General features: G+C 37.9%; 1 protein-coding gene across 4 annotated transcripts in view; it reads right to left on the minus strand.

The window, feature by feature from the left end:
* Positions 1-7210: 7210 nt before the first annotated feature.
* gish (casein kinase I gish) overlaps positions 7211-17438 on the minus strand; it is a 38667-nt gene continuing 28439 nt past the window's right edge. The window contains exons 8-13 of one of the 4 annotated variants that reach the window (XM_089641158.1): positions 16886-16960; positions 12916-12996; positions 10990-11091; positions 9914-9967; positions 8585-8694; positions 7211-7405 (exon numbers count right to left, since the gene is read on the minus strand). In XM_089641158.1, coding sequence (XP_089497284.1) covers positions 7351-7405; positions 8585-8694; positions 9914-9967; positions 10990-11091; positions 12916-12996; positions 16886-16960 — 477 coding nt within the window. In that variant the 3' untranslated portion in view covers positions 7211-7350. The remainder of the gene's footprint in view (positions 7406-8584; positions 8695-9913; positions 9968-10989; positions 11092-12915; positions 12997-16885; positions 16961-17438) is intronic. The other 3 variants (XM_089641133.1, XM_089641142.1, XM_089641149.1) reach the window with 3 other exon arrangements.

Consider the following 17438-nt stretch of genomic DNA (forward strand, 5'->3'; position numbering starts at 1 on the left):
TAATCCTACAGAGACAACAATATTATAAATGTATATGGAAAAGTTAAGATAAAATAGTTAATGCAGTAATAAATGGAAGTTAATATAAGCAGTATAACCTAAGATAACAATATTTCATTACATTAAATGACAGAGGCAGTGGCGTAGCTAGGTAACCAAGGGCCCTGGGGCAAATTAAAAAATGGGGCCCCACTGCTATGTAAGCTGATTAGGATTTATCAAATAAAAATATGAAATATACAAACACTTTAAAAATTCTAAGCTACTTAAGCTCTTTTTGTGCACTGCAGACTGCAGGGCAGGTAATAAAAATATTAAACAGTAACAACATAAATTACAATTAATACTTGGTGTAGGTTTGGCTAATAAAACGAAATAGAGAAGATTCAAGGGTTTATTATATAAAGGTCGGGCCTACCAACTGACTAAATAACAATTATATTTACAATTTTTTCCTAGCTTTAGTTTTCGCAAAAGTATCAATGACTTCGTTTAAATCCAGGCTTGATGCAGTTTTGTTTTCAATTGCTATTAGCGATAAATGTCGGAGTCGAGTTTGGCCCATCTTATTTCTTAAATAATTTTTAATTAGCTAAATGACCTTTCAGCTGCTGCAGAAGTGACAGGAATTGTAAAGAATAATAACATTAGCACTCCATATTTGCTCATTATTTCCTTACATTATTGGTGAACAGTCCATGCTTGAGTTAGTTGAGGTAAAACTAGATGGTAAATATTAATAAATTGAAGTGAAAAACTAGGGCCTATTATATCTAAATATTTTCTTTGGAATTGGTCACACTTTTGTAATAAAATTGCTTCATCAACATGTAATAAAAATGTTGGTGTTAGAAAATCGAAAATATGACAGACTGCACTCATACCAATAAAACGTGTATCTAATTGAGATATTACTGTTTCTAGTACATTATTGAAAATCTCAAATTTAAATATTTTTTCTCGGTTTGGAAATCGGTGATCCGCAGCTAATTCATTAAAATGTTTTTTTTACCTTTCTTTGCCTTTTTTCTTAAAAATGGATATCAATACCATATTTTCTTGCAGTTTCACTGGCTTTGCACTTGAATAATTCCAAATCATTTCTATAAATTTGCAACTTTGCTTTGGTCTCTGCTAAAACTTTACTCGCCTCGCCCAAATTGATGTCGCATTTTTGTAAAGTTTTGGATGCATAATTGATGTCGTTCAATACACTGTGCATGAATTCGCAAAGCAACACGAACTCGAAATTTAGCATTTTTGTTTTAATACTCTCTGATTCACTACGCTCATCTTTATTACGACTCTTTAGAACTATTTCTGATAATGCTTTGATAATATCAAAATAACGAAGTTTTATTGCAGATATCGTATTGACCCTACTGGACCATCTAGTCGGATTTAGTTTTTTTAGAGTTGTGTCCGATTCGCCAGTGAATTTTGACATTAGATCCCAACGTTTGATGCTGTTTCCTGAATTTAGCTGAATTTAGGGGAATTCCCTAGGCATAAATTTTGAATTTCTCTCAACTGAGTTGTCGTGATTAAAGTGGGGTTTCAAGTTGCAACCTGTCATATTTATTTTGAAAATGGGAGAAATTTCCAAAAGTTCAGTTCGATCGAGATTTCTGGTAAGGATTCGAGGGCCCCCTGAGCTTGAGGGCCCTGGGGCACTGCCCCGCGTAGCCCCTAGGTAGCTACGCCGCTGGACAGAGGTCAATCAGCATCTAGTTGGAGTACATACTTATATGTAAAGGGTTTTTTATAAAGTTTTTGGTTTTAGATCTGTCTTGGCTGATGATCCAAGACTTGGTGTCTGTTTTATATTCAAAACAATTGTTTTCAGTCTAATGGCTAGTGGAAGAGCATTGTTGCAAAATATCTAAAATTTCTCTAGCCAAAAGTTGTTTTAGCGAAAGGTATAAGTAAGAGATTATGTGCTTTGGTTCTAGTATCACGAGCAGTTTGGACATTGTCAAAAGCAGTTTTGCGTTGGAAGAGGTATGCTAGTATATTTTTGGCATAAAGTTGTCTAATATCGACGGCCGGCATAGTCCAGTGGTAACGCATTGGACTGCCATTCTGAAGGTCGCGGGTTCGAACCCGGCGTGCGCAAATAAATTTTATTTGATTGAATTGTGATATTTCACAATTAATTAATTAAAATAATATATAGTATATTTGCGGCACGTTCCAGAGTGGAAGATACTACCAGTATCGCCCTGGTGTAAGACCACCATTCAGAATTGAAACGTTGCTCCAAATGGCTTTAGCCGTGTTTAGTGACTAGATCTGAATAGCCAGGTACTTCCCCACCTTCCTCTTTCCCTTCCCCACTTACCTTCAGCCTCACAACATCCCCCAATTGGGGATGCCATAGTCTCACTGGCTCCAGACGGGAGCAGTTGGGACTCTTGTGAGGTATTCACTATAAAAAAAAAAAAAAAAATAACACAGATTTTCCTAAAGATTTCATCCAACTACTAGAATATGCCTGCGTTATTCATTTCGAATCTGTACAGCATCGCTTGGAGGATAGGGCTAAAATGAGGCGTTTACTGATATGATAAACTAGAAGTAAAATTAAATTTTTTTTAAATGTAGGACGGACTTTGATTTCATCTGCATTTTCAAAATTATTAACAGTATGATTGACTCACCTACTTTGTAGCACCTCATCCTTTCCCGTAGACTGAGAAATAATGATTTGCTTTTCCTCAATCAACACTCCACCAATTATGGATACCATTCAGCAATGTTCAGAATGGAAACTCAAAGCTTACTTTGCAAGTAATATTTTGTATTGTTGTAGCAAAAGTCGTGAATTCTATTAAAACCTTGTTCCTTTCCTGTCTTGACTTGACATTATTCTATCCTTATTGTTTTTGTGCCCCATTTTTGTCATAGCTTTAATTTTGTGTAATATGTATAATAACAGCAATATTATTAAAAAAAAATCTCTCGCAAAGGCCTCCCAGACATAGTTGGTTTATCCATATGAAATGACAACGTAAATCGGTTGTTTGGAATTTAAGCTTTCGCCCATCAAAATGATAAATAAATATAAATTTTTTGTTCTATATTTCATCACATTCGTATAGTAAATAGAGCAAAATAATTATCATTAACTCATACATAATTGATAAAGTTACCTCTAAAAACATGAAGAATTTAATAATTTAAAACAAAAATAAATAAAGTAGCATATATCCATACATACTATGTGAATATTTACTTTACCTTGGGATTAAAAAAGTAATTTTTCAGTTTGGTTGGGTATTTTGGCCTAAAATCCAAATTTAAATTTTGTATGAAAAGGGCCGCGCAGTCGTACCACTTAAACGGGCTTTTGTGTTTAACTGCTCAGAACTTTCAATTACGGATAGCGATGATAAATCATCCCTTTTCTGCGCAGGGCTAGGGATATGCATCTGTGCATTGTTTTGTATGTAACTGCTCAGAACTTTCAATTACGGATAGCGATGATAAATCATGCCTTTTCTGCGCAGGGCTAGGGATATGCATCTGTGCATTGTTTTGTGTGTAACGGCTCAGAACTTTCAATTATGGATAGCGATGATAAATCATGCCTTTTCTGCGCAGGGCTAGGGATATGCATCTGTGCATTGTTTTGTATGTAACTGCTCAGAACTTTCAATTACGGATAGCGATGATAAATCATGCCTTTTCTGCGCAGGGCTAGGGATATGCATCTGTGCATTGTTTTGTATGTAACTGCTCAGAACTTTCAATTATGGATAGCGATGATAAATCATGCCTTTTCTGCGCAGGGCTAGGGATATGCATCTGTGCATTGTTTTGTATGTAACTGCTCAGAACTTTCAATTATGGATAGCGATGATAAATCATGCCTTTTCTGCGCAGGGCTAGGGATATGCATCTGTGCATTGTTTTGTATGTAACTGCTCAGAACTTTCAATTATGGATAGCGATGATAAATCATGCCTTTTCTGCGCAGGGCTAGGGATATGCATCTGTGCATTGTTTTGTATGTAACTGCTCAGAACTTTCAATTACGGATAGCGATGATAAATCATGCCTTTTCTGCGCAGGGCTAGGGATATGCATCTGTGCATTGTTTTGTATGTAACTGCTCAGAACTTTCAATTATGGATAGCGATGATAAATCATGCCTTTTCTGCGCAGGCCTAGGGATATGCATCTGTGCATTGTTTTGTGTGTAACTGCTCAGAACTTTCAATTACGGATAGCGATGATAAATCATGCCTTTTCTGCGCAGGGCTAGGGATATGCATCTGTGCATTGTTTTGTGTGTAACTGCTCAGAACTTTCAATTACGGATAGCGATGATAAATCATGCCTTTTCTGCGCAGGGCTAGGGATATGCATCTGTGCATTGTTTTGTGTGCAACTGCTCAGAACTTTCAATTACGGATAGCGATGATAAATCATGCCTTTTCTGCGCAGGGCTAGGGATATGCATCTGTGCATTGTTTTGTGTGTAACTGCTCAGAACTTTCAATTACGGATAGCGATGATAAATCATGCCTTTTCTGCGCAGGGCTAGGGATATGCATCTGTGCATTGTTTTGTATGTAACTGCTCGGAACTTTCAATTACAGATAGCGATGATAAATCATGCCTTTTCTGCGCAGGGCTAGGGATATGCATCTGTGCATTGTTTTGTGTGTAACTGTTCAGAATTTTCAATTACGGATAGCGAAGATAAATCATGCCTTTTCTGCGCAGGCCTAGGGATATGCATCTGTGCATTGTTTTGTGTGTAACTGCTCAGAACTTTCAATTACGGATAGCGATGATAAATCATGCCTTTTCTGCGCAGGGCTAGGGATATGCATCTGTGCATTGTTTTGTGTGTAACTGCTCAGAACTTTCAATTACGGATAGCGATGATAAATCATGCCTTTTCTGCGCAGGGCTAGGGATATGCATCTGTGCATTGTTTTGTGTGTAACTGCTCAGAACTTTCAATTACGGATAGCGATGATAAATCATGCCTTTTCTGCGCAGGGCTAGGGATATGCATCTGTGCATTGTTTTGTGTGTAACTGCTCAGAACTTTCAATTACGGATAGCGATGATAAATCATGCCTTTTCTGCGCAGGGCTAGGGATATGCATCTGCGCATTGTTTTGTGCTTGTGGTCCAGCTATAGCTTATTTCAGCTTAGCTCATCATTCTGTTTTTCTAGAATTTAGTGATTTAGGTTTCATGCTGTTTTAGGCAAAACGGAGAAACAAAAGATAAAGAGTTCCTTCAATCATTACTCTCTATCAACAAATGCCACTTACCGTGATGCCCAACTGATTATGTAGTCAGTTGTCTGAACTCAACCTAAACACTGCGTGGTTTGATGGTTTATAATGTTTTGAGATTGGATTAGAGGAATAAATGGAAAGACACAGAAAACAGAACAATGAGATTATTATTCTATATTATTTATTAAATTCAAATTTACATACACTCATTTGAAGCCTTTGAACATAGTCCCCTCGTGCCTGGGGCCCGCTCCCGCCTGCCGGGGAGTCTACAAGTCTGTGAAGCCACGGGCCTGCCAAACCAAGGATTATAGTGCCACGGGACTTCCAAGCCACAGGATTACAATGCCACGGGCCTTCCAAGCCACAGGTTTACAATGCTGCAGGCCTGCCAAGCCACAGGATTACAATGCCACGGGCTTGCTAAGCCGAGGGATTACGGTCCCACGAGCCTGTCCAACAACAGTGCCACTGGCCTGCCAATCCATGGGATCACAGTGCCACGGGCCTGCCAAGCAAGGGCAGCGGGGCCACAGGCTTGCCAAGCCGGTCAAAGCGCATAACAATTCAAGAATAAAAGAAAAGGAACAAGTATTTACACGATTTTAAAGTAAAAAAAAGTCATTTAAAAAGTATTATTCACCAAAGATTAGTCCAACATTAAGGTAACGACACAAGGAATGTTACGCCAACCGTAATTATGTAAAAATGACTTCCGTATTTGGCTTACGCGCACTTTACAGCTGTAATTGCGGGTAAAATACTTGATTAAATAAAAAATAATTAACAACACTTTCCTATACTCCTGTTTACAAAATTTTATAATAAAATGGTTTTACATTGCGACAAATTTTCTAACTATAAGATATAAAACATTTTTTACAAACTCTCAAATCGTTTCTGATTAAGAAAACATGAAGGACATAACCTCATTTTAATATGATTATTTCATATTTCTCCGTAATATTATTATATTGTATACAGTAAAACTTATAAGGGGAATACGGATCAATGTTACATTATTTCTGTTAGAAAAAGCTTTCTACATTTGCATCGAGACCTCAGTAAATTCATTCCAATCTTTGAGATGGAAATTAATTATTACAATAATTGATATCTTCCCGTATTTCATCTTGTTTCACAATAATTTAGCTGCGCAACAGAATTGCATCTGCCGGGTTCACAAGGCTGATTCAAGGGGTTTTGATTTAAACTGACAACAAAATGATTCTGCAATGCTCGGGCAATCAATCGTAGAGCTCCCGGTGAGTGGATATATCATCGTCCATAGGTTTACGCTTACTTATAATAGTGATAAATACACTCAGTCTGTGAAAACGTATTAGTTGAATGAACATATAGGTTCTGGAGAGGGGGGGGGGGCTAATTACATACAGGTAATTCCGCAAGAAATACCATTCACTTCATACAAATTAACTTTAATCAATTCCTAAGAAGAGCAGTGACTCGACGCAATGCTTCGACTGGGTGAATGGGGCATGGTTTTCCCCCTGGGGCCATTGTCTGGAATGTATTCTTCATTGGGGTACTTTACTTAACGGGGGACATAACAAACTGGACGCCGGGGCCCCGGGGGGACGCAACCAGCCACCTTGCTTGCGTAGCGGAGCACTTCAGGAAAGGTTAACACAAATGTTCGAGTCTTCGAGCAGTAAAACAATAATGATTAAACAGTCTCAACAAATTCATGTTTCAAATAAGACTTTAAATGGAAAGCTAAAATTTAAGCTTTATTATTTAATACCGATAGAGCAAAAATAAAATGATTATTACAATAGGGTTTAAGCATCAACAATGGTATTATAGTAATAGTAATATATACATAAACTAATACTTGAACAATAGTATTTGATCGGAACCAGCGGGGAGTGACTGGCGCATAGTTCTTCACCTCCCACTGTGTCACTTGTGTCACTGCACTGTACCGTCACTGCATTGCCACAGTACTGTACTGTACTGTACTGTACTGTACTGTACTGTACTACTGACTGACTGACTGACTGTACTGTCACTGAACTGCGCTGCTGCACACTCTCATCCACTAGGAGGGGAGGAATCCTCCACCCAGTCATTTCCCGCGCCCAGAACACTTTTTCTTCTTGCGCTTGAAGAAGCAACAACACCTGTGGAAATTAAATAAACACTTTACTAAAGTCACGATACAGCAAATAGAGCATACATTAGCACCACACAGGAAGGAGGCCTATGTAATCTTTGCGGAGGAAGAATGATTGAGAGCGTGGGTAGGAATCTGGGGGTCAGGTGTTCAGGTGACGCATCGGCCGCCAAGGCCTGGACCAAACCACGCCTCTTGAACCTGGGCACCCCGGCTATGTCACCAAGCGTAGTGAACCTACCTACGGTAGAATTGTTGGCTATCCAAAGGATGATTTCCGGGGCGACGGTACCCATACCCTCCTCCCAACATGCTACCAAGTAATCGTTGGTTATTGCTGTGGCACTATCAGAGCGTATGTCACATAGCTGTGGAATGCAACCATATACAACTAAGATGGACAATCCAGGTATATCTGATAATCTAATGATAAGATTGTACAATGAGTGGCAATACACATAAATATATGATATGACCTAATAATAATGACCCAAAAGCAAAAGGAGTATTATTCAGAAAAGGAAAGTGTTCTGCGTTAAAAGTGAACTTATGCTTTTTATAAGATGCAAAAGGGCTCAAGTGGGAAATATATAATTTTGTTTCAATAACTAACAAGTTTACTTACAGATGCACATCTTGCTTGTAGAGTAAGAAATTACAATGAGAAATGAATTAACAACTCTTAAAGCGACCTTCAGACGACCCATTTTATCCATCATAATTTTATTTATTAATAAATTTTACAAACTATAATTTTTTGTGATTTTCTCAACAACCATACTAGGCTCATGCCTGTATTATGGTAGTCATAAATGATTTAAATTATAATGTAAGAACTAAGAAAAATATATTTTGTAGAAACAAATAACAAATTTAAGAAAAAAATAAATATTTAAACATGAAACATGTGGACAGCGTGGCTAAGGAAAGGACAGTTGGATGGGCGTTCAGACTTGTTTCCTTTGATTATATTGGATGGATAAAGTCGGACCGTCTTGGGATAAGGAACTAGTGTACATTAAAAAAGGTGGATGGAAAGGAAGAATACTTAAGTGATCGGCGCTTTGGGAACTCTTTTTGGATGTTTTAGGACGGGGGGTGGAGTGGCGGACCTAAAAAAATACAAAGGCCATGTTACTAAGGGCTGGCGCGCTAGATAAAGTAGGCAACTGTCGCAGATACTCACTTGGTGTCGTCCAGAAGGTCGGCGTCTTGCTGAGGCTGGGTGATGGGTGTGTTGGAGTGACCCGCCGTGGGGTCGTCGGCAGCCAGCTCTCCGTTGGTAGAACTTACCACCTGGAGACAATACTACACTTAGACATGTCCACTCATTATATACTAACTAGAAACACAAACAAACTGTGAATGTGACGTCTTGTTACCTGATTAAATAATATTATCACAGAGTATGTGGCCAGATTAGAACTGTGAAACAGAAGGTTACATCAGAATCCCAAAGGTGCATGGCTGAATTAGAAGCAAAGCTTGCAAAGTACGGCTCTTGTATACTCTATTAGAGAGTGAGGGGACGGCGTGCATCTTCACTTGGTCCTACTAACTTTTCCTTGCAGTTATGTAGTTAGTGACTAGTATTATTTTCATTCAATGTATTTCAAACCTCGTGGCGTAATTCAGAAACTGACAGCTTTGAGATTTACACGGCCATAAATATTAATGCGATTAATTTTAGGGTTATTATGCCTTCCTCCTTCTTTAGAAAACGTTTCAGATGGTGTTACAGTATTTAATCACCCTGAGAAATTTTGATATACATCATGGAATAATGTTAAATTAAAAAGTAGGTAAGTCACATTGGAAAATAATACAAAAAATTACAGGTTGTCCACATACATGGGTGGCAAAATATTTCAATGAAAATAAAACAAAAAGCATTTTCAAGAATACAGAGGCTAAAAAAAATAATAATATGATAATGCTTGTAAATCTGGTCTGAAACATGTGACATGAATTTTTATTTATTTGTTGATCAGACAGCTGTAAATCAAAGTTTTGCAAGGTCAAGGTAAGAAATCAATCTCAATATATTTTGATAAGGTTGAGGTAAGAAATCAATCTCAATATAATTACATACGTAAGAAATATATTTTTGCATTGAGGAATCGAAGCTCATATATACGGTTAAACTACAGAGACCTGCGAAGGTACATGATGCAATAAAAAGTTTGAAACAATTATTTTTATTGCAATCTTGTAAAAAAAAGGGATGATTTAATTTGAGTTGAGTGAAGGAAGGTCTATGTATGTATGTTAGAGTTTGTTTATAGCAAGCAACAATTCAACATAAAAGTAACCATCATGCAAACATTTTTAAACTGAAAATTATTTAAAAAATACTCTTTATTAATAAAAATTCTGTAAAATGCTAACGTGAAAATATCAACAATGATAACAAAACAAATATAAAAAGTAAGCCAAGTAAGTCCGTAGTACGCAATGTTTGTTAGTCCCGAAGTTACGGTGGCAAACAAAATGAACAAATAAAATTGAAACTAACCGTCGTGACGGAACCCGGGACTCGGAAGTACCAAAAATTTGTCTTCGGTGTCGGCTAAAAAGAGAGCGCAAACACCAAACGTCAACAACTTGCCAATAGTCACTACGACACTGGAACATCCAACCGGCCGAAGCTTCTTATACCCAGACACTTCCCACTTGCGGGCAGCCGATGTAATTATATGATAAGTCATAACTTGCAGCAGGCGATGTAATTATAAGGTAAGACATAGCTTCCAGTTAGTCCATGTATTTATATGGTAAGACATAACTTCCAGATGGCCGATGTAATCATATAGTAAGACATAGCTTCCAGTTGGCCGATATAATCATATGGTAAGACATAACTTCCAGATGGCCAATGTAATTATACGGTAAGACTCTACATATTGTCCAGATGGCTGATGTAATTAACTGGTGAGACATACAGGGGCCATTTCATATAGTAAAACAGTAATAATTATTCACAATCTGATGTTCATTGTGGTTGATGAATGTTGTTATTTACAGTTGAGTTCAGTGGGAGGTGCGAGGGGGGGGGGGGAGTGCATGCACTAAGCACTAGGCAGTACGGTTATACGAGCTACACACACCGGGTGGGGGGGGTGGACACAGATGTACTAGGGGACAGCGGGTTCTTGCTTGCTCAGAATAGGAGTGTTCTCACATTGGAATTGCAATCAGGATAAGTTAAGTGGAGGTGACATGATCGCACCAAAGGACACTGGGCTTGAACATTAGTGCAAATAAGGGGATGGTGGTCGAAAACTGAGTGCTAGCGAGGGATAGTGGACAACAGAGTGCACACGGGAAGACTGGGTGCAAACAAGGGGTCACTGGACTTGAACACAATGAGGGAGTGCAAATGAGGGGAAAGTGGGCTTGAACAAAGTGAAAACAGGAGAAAAATGGGCTTGAACAGAGTGAACAGAGGGACAGAGCTCCAACAGAGTAAAACATAGTGCAAGTAAACAGGAGGCATTTGGATGAGGTTGACTGATTGGTTGATTGCACACAAGCAGAGATAGATTGATTGAGACAGAGAACAGAGAGAGAGAGAGCGGGCAGAGAGAGTACCTGCACAGATCCGTGCCTGTCTGCAGGAGTGAGGTGCCCGCCCAGAGTGGAGGGCTTGGAGGCGGCCGCTGCAGAGTCCACCCAGGCTCCCCCCTTGCCCCCCTGCACATACAACAACACTCTTATCACACTGACCATAGTTATAGTAACTCTGGTCACACCGGCCCTCATGCCATGCATGTGTACCAACCATGATTCCTATAACATACAAGCTACACTCATTGATCGATTGTTTGCATTATTATACTTGTGTTGAGAGTGACTCATTAGTAGTTATTGTTTCTTCTAAATGTAATTAGTATAAGGTGACTGACTATTGAAGTACACACGCAAACGCAGTTGCAACTGTCTAGCCGGGAGCTTGGAGGGAGGATAGTGTGGAATAGTAGACGGTACACCCACTGAATAACATCATAACTGATTCAAAAGATGAATCAAACATTTATTTATTAACTCTTTATAAAGGTACATTATATTACATAGCAGTATAATTAATAGTGTATTGTCAGGTGACAATTTCTTCAAACCAACTCAAAATTCTGAGTGGACATAAAGATATTGAATGTAAATACATAACATGTGCAAGTAAACAGTTATCTTAAAATTATATAGTAAACCCCACTAACTAGTGATTAATGAAGCTATTCTGTTGAGGGTGGTATAGTCTTTTACTACCATAAGAAACAGTGAGGTCTGTGAAGTGTAGGGACAGTCGGGAGAGTGGACCAGTGAAGAAAGAAGGAACAGTGCAGAGAATTGAGAAAGAGGACAGTGGAGTCAACGAGACAGTGAAGACAGGGAGAAAGTGAGCAATGAGGACGGTACAGGGGGTAGAGTGAGGGCAGCGGAGTCAGTGAGGATAGGAGATGTAGAGTGGGGAGTGAGGACGGTACAGGAGGTGAAGTGAGGGCAGCGGAGTCAGTGAGGATAGGCATAGTGTGGGAGTGAGAATAAGAGATACAGAAGAAGTAGGCAGTGAGGACAGTGCGGAGGGGACACACGGCCACCAACCTCCACAGAGGGATCCTCGGCTCCCAAGCCATCCAAATACTCACACAAGTCGTCCTGTCACATACAATTATAGTACAGTTATAGACACACTCTTCTGTGTACTTACATTATTATTTCATGACGTACATTTCCTACAAACAGTATACATAATAGATAAGGCTGACATTAATAAATACATACATATTATAAATATTGGAGAGAAAGGATAGAGATAAAAGAGATTAATAAATTACAACCTCAACCAAATTGTTTTCCCTTTAAATTCTGAACAGAATATCTCATATCCATAATTTATTCACGAAGCAAAATATTATTTGAAACTGGGATTTAATGACCATTAGGTCAAGATAAAGATCAGTGGACAATACAAAATATTATATATACATGGAAACACTGACTTTTGAGTATGGGAATGACCTCTTAAAGGAATTTACACAGTAGTATTGTTTGGTAATTACAAATAAAACATATGTATTAAATGTGTAGATTAAAAATATAGTAAAATGGGTTAAATATTGGATCATATATATACTTGAGAATAACATTATAAGAAAATTTTAGTAGTTTAATGCAGTAGCAAGCCTACACAAATTCATAATCTATATAATACTTTATGTTAGGAATTCACATGTAATTCTCAGTGTACACAGATGGTAAGGCAAATTGACAACCCTTCAATTGTATTTTGTCGACAATAAACTTATTTTATGGACAAAATACAAATTGAGGCGATGCTCCTCAAATACACTAATCAGAAATACAGCATAATATGGAAATTGCTTAAAATCTCACAATATAAATGAAACTCAATTCAAATATTGTCAAATTGCAGTACATCAAATAACAACAAGGAACCATAGAAAAGCATCATGCATAGGTTACTTCATTAGAGTCAGACAGGAGAGAATGCGTTACCTTGTGGAAGGCCGGGTGGCGCTCTCGATTGGGGGACACCACTAGCTCGTGGGCGGTCTGCAGGGATCCTACTGGGGTTGACTGTAACGTAGGAAAACAAACATCAGTACACATTGAGCGGGAATAGGAAGTGGTGAAGTTAGTAAAGCTCTGAAATAAATCCAATAATGATTGGAATAAAGCACAACAGCAAATAGAAGTTCTTACTTTCAAGCAGAGAAAAACCAGAAGCCTAGAAATACCCCCAACTAATCATGAACTAAGGAAGAAGGCAATTCAGAGGAACGGGATAGGTGCCCGCTACCCTCCTTCATTTGTGCTGAAGAAGACTGGGAGGAGACCTAGGGACGCCACTTATAGGATACTCACTACTCAATACAACAACTAAATTCAAAATGTTACAAATCAACCACTTTTCCACGAGACAAACTTTAAACTAATCTTTAACTTTTGAAAACTCATTACAGAATTTAATTTTCCATGTATGTAATAGTTCTTACAAGATGGTACAGTAGAACCCCGTTTTTTTCCCAAAAATTTTCACCTAAAAATATCCCAAAAAAATTTTTTTATGCAAAATTCTAAATTTATTTTTGTTCGAGGTTGGTGTAGTTAACACATTGTAATCGGATCACGTATTAATACGTTTTTAGCAAATTAATGCTAGAGAGCAGATAACGTATTTATACGTTTTTGATAGATTGTTATTGGAGCGCAGGTCACGTTAAAATACGGGTTCCAATATACTTGAGTTTTCGCTATATAGCGTCTGTAGGGTTGTAGCCATGCAGGTAAAAACAGTTTTGAGAACAATAGATGGGGTGTACGGTGGGTACCAAGGTAGTGTTATTTATCACAAAAATAGTCAAAGATAACGGTACATAGAACGGTCTACATGCAACACTAAGACGAAGAATAATAATTTTTTTTAGTTTATTTCACTACTCATTGGTGGTCAGACGTTGCTAAAAGCTAAATATCGAGTACATAGATATTATATATATATTACGTACATATTTACATTTTATTTTAGTGTTTAAAAGTTAAAATACTTTTGTTAAATTTTCAATGAAACAGACATTTTTACCACGATTGTGATTGAAAGTTTGTTATTCTTTTTAGTTAGTTATATTATTATATTGTGTTTTATCCCATAAGAAAAATGTCTCACCACAATGAAGATAGTGACCAAGAAATATACGCCGACAATTTATCCGACATATCGTGTGAAAGTGATTTTGATAGTGATGATAGCGATCTAGTTGATGATGAAGATATTATTCCACTGCCTACAACATTTACCCGCAGAACCATTTCGTCCAGTTCTGACCAAGAAGAGGTTGATGGTTGGTCTATAAATGATAATCCCCCAGTTCTTGAAGATTTTTTGGGTATTCCTGGAATTACCTTGAATAATCCTCCAAAAACGCAGATGGATGTGTTGAAATTGTTCATAGACGACGATTTTTTTAAGTTTTTGGTTATCGAATCCAACAGATATTATTATCAAAACATCGACCGACTAAAATCACAAACCAAAGGTATCAAATGGAAAGATATCACCATTCCGGAAATGAAAAAGTTTGTAGGTCTCATAATATTCATGGGGCTATACGGAAAGATAGACGGAATGAATATTGGACCACAGATCCTGTTATAGAAACGCCGTTTTTCGGTAAAACAATGTCAAGAGATAGGTTTAACCAAATATGGCGCGCTTGGCATTTCAATAACAATGAAGATATTACTGACTCATCTGATCGTCTGGAAAAAGTAAGACCTATAATCAATCACTTCGTTGAAAAGTTCAAAAACATCTACAAGCCAAAACAGCAAGTCTCATTGGATGAAGTCATAATACCATGGAGAGGAAGACTATTCTTCAGGGTGTACAATGCTGGAAAAATCATTAAGTATGGGATTCTCGTGAGAATATTATACGAGAGTGATACAGGATATATCTGTAATTTTGAAATTTACGCTGCGCAAGGACTACGATTGATTGAAACAATCCAAACTGTAGTTTCGCCATACACTGATGTCTGGCACCATTTGTATATGGATAACTATTATAATAATGTCGACAATACTGTTGCGCTTTTACAAAAGAAAATAAGGGTTTGTGGAACCATTAGAAAAAATAGAGGCTTACCTGAATGCCTAAAAAAAACGGATTTACAGGGAGGAGATACAATATTCCGTCTTAAAAATGATATATTGTTACAAGTTTGGAAATCCAAGAAAGAGGTATCTCTCATATCTTCTATCCATTCTGCAGAAATGAAGGAGAGCCATAACGTCGACCGAATGACGCGACAAAAGATTATCAAGCCAAATGCCCTTATTGATTACAATAAGTATATGAAAGGCGTCGATCGTGCCGATCAATATTTATCGTATTACAATATTTTGAGAAAAACCACGAAATGGACAAAACGTGTGGCAATGTATATGATAAATTATGCCTTATTCAATTCTTTTGTTGTATACAACTCCATTACAACTAAAAAGATTAAATATAAAAGATTTTTATATGACATTGCCTTCGAATGGACTTCCGATTCGATTCATGAAGAAGTTATTTCTGAAGATCCAGGGCCATCGACATCTTCGTGGAAAAGGGCTCCTTCTCGTGACCCTCCCGGAAGGCTTTCCATGGACATGCGCAAACATGTGATAGCCAAAATTGAAAGCAAGGGAAAGAAGAAATTTGTTCAAAGGCAATGTTGTGTCTGTTCAGCGCGCAAGGTGCGTAGTGAAACATGCTTCATATGCAAATTTTGTGAAGTTCCCCTACACAGGGGCAAATGTTTTGAAAGATATCACACCCTAGAACAATACTAATTTTTATTTTACATTTAGAAATAATTTTTGTGTATAATTTGTAAAATAAAGTGAAATTATGTGAAATTCTGCACTAGTTTAACGATGAAGAATACATTTCTAAATATAATAAAATAAAATGAAATAAAATAAATAAGAATTATTGAAATCAAACAAATATTTTTGAAGTTATCGCAATTTTTCTAGAGGTCTACGTTAGCGCGAAATTACGCGAAAAATCACCCGTTACCAGCACTAGTACGCGGCCGAAAACTGCCCCATCACAATGTGTTAAGAATAAATAGATTTTTGCGAAAATAAATCGTATAATTTTGTAAATCTGAATCTGACAGACAGCCGTAGCGGTAAAATGTCTTAAAAAGATTCACTATTTACATATATTCTATTGACTGTCAAACACGTGAAACCCTAATAGCGCCGATCTAAAATATCACAAATAAAACATTGATTTTATATAATTCAATGACACAGGAAACAATAATGGTACATAGTAAGATATTGTCATCCAAATAGTTATGTATATTATATTATATTATTAAAAAACGGATGAGGTCAAAAGGGCTAAGCAAATTTCTACAAGAGACAATGACAAAATGGCAGCAATTCGAGTATTGGAAAGTGTTTATGTAGAAGTGAGTTCGGGCAAAGGTTGGTTTGTTTGTTTGTTTGGCTGAAGCGGGGTCACACAGTGTTCTAGCTGGGCTACGGACACACGCCAGGTGAACAGCTTGCCTTGTCAGACTTGGTCTTGCCCACGTTGGAGGGAGGCGCGTTGCGCAGCTGGCGCATGATGTGAAGATTGGCCGGCTGCCATTACAACAACAACATACTAGACTATACAACCAACAAAGGTTGGTGTTTGTTTGGCTGAAGCGGGGTCACACAGTGTTCTAGCTGGGCTACGGACACACGCCGGGTGAACAGCTTGCCTTGTCGGACTTGGTCTTGCCCACGTTGGAGGGAGGCGCGTTGCGCAGCTGGCGCATGATGTGAAGATTGGCCGGCTGCCATTACAACAACAACATACTAGACTATACAACCAACAAAGGTTGGTGTTTGTTTGGCTGAAGCGGGGTCACACAGTGTTCTAGCTGGGCTACGGACACACGCCGGGTGAACAGCTTGCCTTGTCGGACTTGGTCTTGCCCACGTTGGAGGGAGGCGCGTTGCGCAGCTGGCGCATGATGTGAAGATTGGCCGGCTGCCATTACAACAACAACATACTAGACTATACAACCAACAAGCATGCAAAACATGACTAACACAATATTCTCTGTATAAATTTGAAGAGGTTCGGAGCTAAGATATTGTTCACTGACAATACAATTCATAGTAAAATCAATAGGTGTCGCAGCTGGCAAAAAAACTCCCTGCATTATCAAAAGGGTCATACCATTATTTTACATCCCGATTATTAGATAATATCTTTTGATTTAAACTCTGCTAAGAACCACATCTTGGGGGTAAAAGCTCCTCTGGCGTCCATCTTTATTATGTTGGGGTGAATATGTTGCGCTTTTACAACCTAAACTATTCAAACAAATATCAGTGCGATTCCATCAACAGTCATAATATAATTAAAGTTAAAATGAACCATGATAAGATCTACTGAAGAGATAAGGCGTCCCTGTGCCTGAAGTTAGCTCAATTGTTCCTTACTTCTGGTGAAATTAGAACCA

Source organism: Hesperophylax consimilis, chromosome 2, assembly GCF_061612785.1.
Source record: "Hesperophylax consimilis isolate HC1 chromosome 2, BYU_Hcon_1.0, whole genome shotgun sequence".
NCBI classification, from domain to species: Eukaryota; Metazoa; Arthropoda; class Insecta; order Trichoptera; family Limnephilidae; genus Hesperophylax; species Hesperophylax consimilis.